The 6586-nt window shown below is 37.7% G+C and overlaps 1 protein-coding gene across 1 annotated transcript in view; it reads left to right on the forward strand.

Moving 5' to 3' along the window:
- Window positions 1-4841, forward strand: part of BAG4 (BAG cochaperone 4) — a 262206-nt gene extending 257365 nt beyond the window's left edge. The window contains exon 5 of the mRNA XM_044084312.1: window positions 3368-4841. Coding sequence (XP_043940247.1) covers window positions 3368-3406 — 39 coding nt within the window. The 3' untranslated portion in view covers window positions 3407-4841. The remainder of the gene's footprint in view (window positions 1-3367) is intronic.
- The last annotated feature ends 1745 nt before the right edge of the window (window positions 4842-6586 follow it).

Consider the following 6586-nt stretch of genomic DNA (forward strand, 5'->3'; position numbering starts at 1 on the left):
GAAGGTCTAACACAAATACTTGGTGCCAAAGCTATGGCTTAGAAATAAATACGAAGAAATGCATTATGGTTTCTTTTGTAAGGTCGACCATTTCAGGTAACTGCATGTTCAATAAAACACCCCTAGAAGTTCATTCACTAGTCATTTATCTGGGAACTCCTTTAGTTAGTAATCTTGCCTTTGATCACCTTGTGTCCAAAGTAGTAAGAAAATACATCTATGTTATTCCACTAATAGGCAAAGGTATAGCATCTAAGTCCAGACAGGTCATCATACTATTGTAGTTGGACATCATCAGACCCAACATTGAGCATAATGCTCCCCCTCAGTATGTACCTGACCAAACACATACAGCAAATGTAACATCCACAGAAATTCTTTACAAAAAGAATGCAGGGAGTAAATGCAATGCCTTATTCCAATCACCTCAAAGGTCTGTCTCTTTACTCAGTATCATACAGATTTCTGAAAGGTGATCTTTGACTGCATACAAGACATCCCTAGACACTGGATCAACCTTTAGCATATCCGCAAAACAAACAGCATCAGGACTACTAGATTAAAAGACCTATTTTTTTTCCTGAAACATAAATATGACATAATGGAGAGACAGGTATGTTTCTCAGACAGTTCACATTCTCTGGAACAAGTTTCCCATTCATTTGAAGCCAAATTGCTCCCTAACCCTATTTAAATGCAACCTGGACCAATGCATGGGTAATCGGAAATTCAACCATAGTCTGACATCTATGTCTGTGATGGATAGAGGCAGCCAATAAATCGACCCTTATGTAAATCAGAATTGTAGCTCACATTTGGGTTGCATGTGTAGGTTTATAAGGGTCCCTAGTGGTCATTAGCCTAGTACAGAATGAAGTGGCACAATGACTTCCTTAGATCTGCATGTCATGTCCTTACTTACAAGTTGGCCTACATAGGATGTTTTTATCACCACCTTGGCCACATGTTGGTCAACGCACAAATTACTGTTACCATGTCAACTCTTAAGGGTGTCTTATCAGTGGAGTAATTAGCCTGGGTGTCTGTTTTCCCTAAAGGCATTGTAATGCATTCCTTATCATTGAGTTTTCATCTGTGACTTTGACACCAATCATATGCATGGCTCCACGTAACGTATCATTGTATGTACTAGTTCTTTCAGTCCATGGAAAGAATATCTTTCTCCTGTCTTAATGGCAGGTGTAGTTTGCAGAAGCAGCAGTACTGTCCCCATTGCTTTGTAGTAAATATACTGTACAAAAACATGTTTCCAAGACTCCCCCCTCGTGTATTTGCTGTATTTGTTGGGGCCTTCAGTAGTTAGCACAGCACTACACACACTACTAATGACAAAGTCAGTTATTGTATATCACCCTGTACATGTGCACAAAACTGTCAGTCATCATGTGCTGCATTAATTGTGGTTGTATGTAGGTGTGATTGTGACACTGTATGCCCACTGTAAATTACAGAAAAAAAGTTTAGTCAAGTATATTGTCAGTGATGCAAGTCACATATGTGCACCTACATAAAGAAAGGTGTGTGTGTGTGTATATATATATATATATATATATATATATATATATATATATATATATATATATATATATATATACACACATACGCACACACACACACACACACACACACACATATATATATATATATATATGTATGTATGTATGTGTATATATATATATATATATATATATATATATATATATATATAGTATAAATCATGGTTGTCTTGCTGGGGGTCCCTCTCAGATTATTGAAGTTTCAAATTTTCAAAAGTCATATGGTCAGATTTGGTTTTGAAACTTCAAACATTTTGAATGGCTATCGCGGTACAGCGCAGAATGGGAAATTTACCTTTTTCTGCAATGTAGTGTGATCTTGGAGTTGGTATATTTAATTAACAGTGGGTGTGGGAGTGCAGGGGGGCTTGCCCTCCTGCATAAATGTTAAAGATAGAATTTGCTCAGCTGTAGGGTGCACAAATGGCTATCAGTACAAGGGCAGCTTTTATTACTTTCTCAAGAATCCTTTATGCTGTAAGCAGTCGGTTACAACGGTGAAGTGCAGTGGGTGGGATCTAAGACATCATAGTGTGTTCTGCAGTGAGCACTTTACAGCAGATCAGTTTGTTGTCACTGACATCATCTTTGAGTCAGCTGACTACAAGCCTGGCCAACAAGGTTTTCATGTGGATGCTCTTCCCACAATTTTTGTATATAAAGTGGCACCCACAGAGAGGTGAAATGGGTTGACTTCTAGTGGTAGGTGTACCATCATTAGCTGGTGATGTCAACTTTAATCTCCCTAGTTAAGATAGTGATGCTATGTATTGTTCTATCAGTATGCATTTAATTAATATTTAACCAAATATGAACATATCCTGTCTGAATACTAGAAACAAGTCGACCATTTCTTACATTCATCAGCCATCAACCCTTTTTAATAGCCTGTTTGATGCTCAGCAGTGGTATTCAACTACTAACCTTGTTTTTATTCAGGTGCTATGTGATGTAGACCTACTGACAGCACCGTGGAACCAAATTTAGATTCTGCTGATCATTCTGTAGAAGATGCCTTCTTCTGTATGGATGTCATGACCTCTCAGCCAACTGACGGCTGTGATTACATCATGAGTCAGTTGGATGATTTTGAGTATCACTACACCAGTCTGCTATACTTTGTGCATCAGTATGATTGAACTGAGTAATCTGCAAAACCTCCTGTGCCAGTAAGTTAATGTTTTCTGAATTTACAGTAGCATTTGAAAGTGCAGCCTTTGAGTACCAATTTCTAAGCATCTGCTATTCATGTTTAAGACATTCACCTAAATAATCTGATGCATTACTGTGAACAGCGTGCCACTGCTGCACAGATTATGTTCATGGCTGCACATAATTTGTGTACTGACTGCTGAAGTTGTAAGATGAATTAATGTACCCAATGGTCAATGCGCACCATGACCAGTTATACTATGACACAGGGTACTATTTCTTCCTTTTGCTCCCCACATTTGTAATGCATTGCTGTCGAGATCTCATAAATGTCAGTCAGCACCATGTCCTGTGAACTCCACCAGTGCAGGACACTGCTCTGATAAGGTAATATTTTTCTCTGTCTCCTGGAGCTGCATACCCCTGACTTGCAGGGCATAACAATTGTTTTTTAATCTATCAAAATTATTTCACCCCTTATGTGCAGTTTTCCTAGTACACATTGTGCTCAGGTCCTCATCACTGTACATCAGTCCTCATCCTCATTGTTATTCACAGTCATGTGTTTAATCAACATCATGCTTTCATTTTAAACAATTTTTCCTTTTGACTTTTTATTGTTTTCTTGTCACACACAGGATCATAAAACTTTCACAACAGACAGACCAACACTTTAGAAGGCTACATCATCGCAAAATTGCAACACAGACCACCAGTACATCTTATGCCCATTGTTTTGTGCAAGTCAGTGTTCAGAAAGTTGCAAGTTCACCAGCATCCACACAAACCAATGTCGGTGAATGTGCCACCAGTGGTGATATGGACACTGAAAGTATCTCAGATGAAGAGAGCAACTTGTCAAGTGGATGCACTGCAGTAGATGATGACCCCAAACTGGACTGCCAACTTATCAGAATGGACATCTTTATCTAATGTGAAGCCAACACAGCCAGATTTGTCTAGGTATTACAGCATTAAATGAAAATATTGCCAGCAGTCATACTGTGACAGTCTTGGTAGTGTCTCCCTTTGCTTCTCATGTAATGTATGTAGGAATGTAAATCAGCCTTTAAGTTGCAGGTATTGTCATCAAATGTGAAGTGACAAATAGTTAATGAATTGCATTACAGTGCAGAATAAGTTTTTCACTGATTTCATGTACTGCATTTCAGGTTCACAGAATTGAGGGAGAACCAGACACTGGAGAATCAAAAAGCATTTTTGGTATTTGAGAGTGTGATTGTTGCCATGCCATCAACATGTCTTACATGCCTTGGTTCCTGTAACATCTGTATGTATCAACTTCTGGGCTCATTAGCCATCCTTATGCAGATTTGTGAAAATGGACACCGGTGCTTCATTCATATACAGCCAGTGACAGGTTCCATAGGTGCAGGTAATCTGTTGCTCTATTATGGTGCTTACTTTACGGATTCTACTACTGTGTGGGTGTTTAATATGTTCCATACCATGAATATGTGTACATTTTCTCGCAGCACATACCATCTGATATAAAACTGTTACCCAATCCTAGCAGTAAGATGTGTGGTATGCAGAACAACAACCACTCACCTTGATGGGGATGCCAGATACTGTTTCTCTTGGACATACAGCCAACTATGGGTCCTACTCTGTGATGCATTTAGAGAACAACTGGATAATCGACAATGCAGTTCAGGTATTTAAATAAGGATGGAAAATTATTTTGTCAGTGTTCTTGTCATTGCATTTACAACTCCTAGAACAAGAATATTTCTTATAATTCTGTAGGATGATCAGAGTATGTGAATGTTAGGTTATTGCATTGTCAGTCCTGTCATGTGAAAACCCACACACAATTTGCTTTACTCGCTACAAATCCACTGTGAAAAAGGCATAAATGTACTTGTCAGAAAGTCATATGAGTGTCCTGGGATGTATGCATGATACACATATATTTATTGTGAGAGGCAGAGAAACTATGTGAAAGAATACAGATGTTACGTGCAGCAACATTATAGATTCCACACCCATATGTATTTTTAACTGACGTTTATCTGCTCTTGATGACTGATAGTGCTATGCTCATATACACACTATGCTCTTTCAATAAAGTCTTCACTTGAATGACAACTACTTGTGTCTTTCCATTGCTGCTGAACATTAATTGTGGTGGACATATAAACTTGTCATGTAACTAGGATACATATTTCTTTCGTTTTTAGAGCAATGATGTGGCCATCTCTAATGTCACGGAGTTGGAAGAGTTGAAAAGGGGGATCAATTTCCTGATTGAGAAAGGTGCCCACATATCCAGCTTAACAACAGACCAACATATGTCAGTTAGGAAATACCTATGTGAGAAGCACCCTACAATGCAGCATTGGTTTGACATATAGCATATAGCCAAAGGTGTTTTTTTCACTGTATTCAAATGTATTTCCTTTGTTTACATTGATATTCATGTCTGCCTGACAGAATAAAAAGATGGCATGGTAACCCTGGTAGTTGTAAGCATGCGGTACTGACATTTGTATTGAAAGGCTACTTATCTCCAATGTAGGTATCAAGAAGATGATGGATAAATGTAGCAATGTGCAGTACTGATGATTGTACATGACTGGTCACAGTCAGTGAGCAACAATTTATACTGGTGAGCCTGTTCCAGTGAAGGAGATGGAGAAGCAATAGTAGCCAAGTGTAAATTATTGAAATTTATATAAATTATATAATATTTAATATTTATATTATATTATTAATATTTAATTTATTTTATATAATTTTTATATAAATTATAAATTAACCGTTGTTAAATTATGTGTGCAACATTCATGTGCAGCACATCAGTAAATTTGACTGTTGCGATCATGGGCACCTAGATGACCGCAAATGTTTCACACAAGGTAACTGTGGCAACTTACCATTACCTGCAGCACAAGCAGTGTTGTTGCTCTTGCTAGTTTATAGCATCAGTCTGCACATGGATGTGTCTCACTCAGTACAGTACTGATAAGCTGTGGAGCATGTCATTTTGTCTTTGCAATATAAATGTTTGATGTTTAAGTTACAGTAATGGCTGTCTGCTCCAGTCTCTTTTTACACAGGCAGTCGACTCTACAAAGAGCTAGAGTCCATTATTGCAAGTCACACATTATTGAGAGATATTCTACAATTTCATCATCTCACTAGACCTCAGCATTAGAAGCATATCATTCTTTAATAACATTTTTTGCACTAAAAGTGATGCACTATTTCTATGACAGCATGCAAGCATGTTATGCACTCATAAGTTTTATAAATACTGTATACATCTTAAGGATGCATTTTGTATTTGTAACATCTGTTGACTCAATTTGTTCTGCTTGTACATTGATGATATCTGCTCTTCATTTGAATGAAAATGTTAACCATGCACAAGCCAGCACAGCTGATGGCATGTCTTTTAGGTTGATGTCATACTCACAAAATCGATCAGAGGATGTAGTTGTAGAAAAATGAAGACACCACTAACCTAAGGCAAGTATCTACTATCTACTACTGTTTAGCAGACATTTCTGTGCATGCATCAAATGTGTCTTTACTACACACATTACCATACTCATTCATTACTTTAGACACAAATGTTATCTTTCATTAAAATGTATGTAGTAAGGGCCTAAGTGCTCTTTTCATTTGTTATTAATGTTGGCAGTGTCCAGAAATGAAGTATGCAGCTTCAGTGATTTATTTGTACAAATGTGACACTAGTGCGTTTTAACTCATTCACTCCAATGGAGCTCAGGAAGTTTGCATTGTAACTTCCAATGGGTGGAGCCTAGGGTCTATATTGCTTCATCAAAGTTTCAAAACTTCGAAACTGATATGGTCAGCACCATATC

This window comes from Protopterus annectens, chromosome 9.part0 (genome assembly GCF_019279795.1).
Source record: "Protopterus annectens isolate FY-2018-M chromosome 9.part0, PAN1.0, whole genome shotgun sequence".
In the NCBI taxonomy this organism is placed as follows: Eukaryota; Metazoa; Chordata; order Ceratodontiformes; family Protopteridae; genus Protopterus; species Protopterus annectens.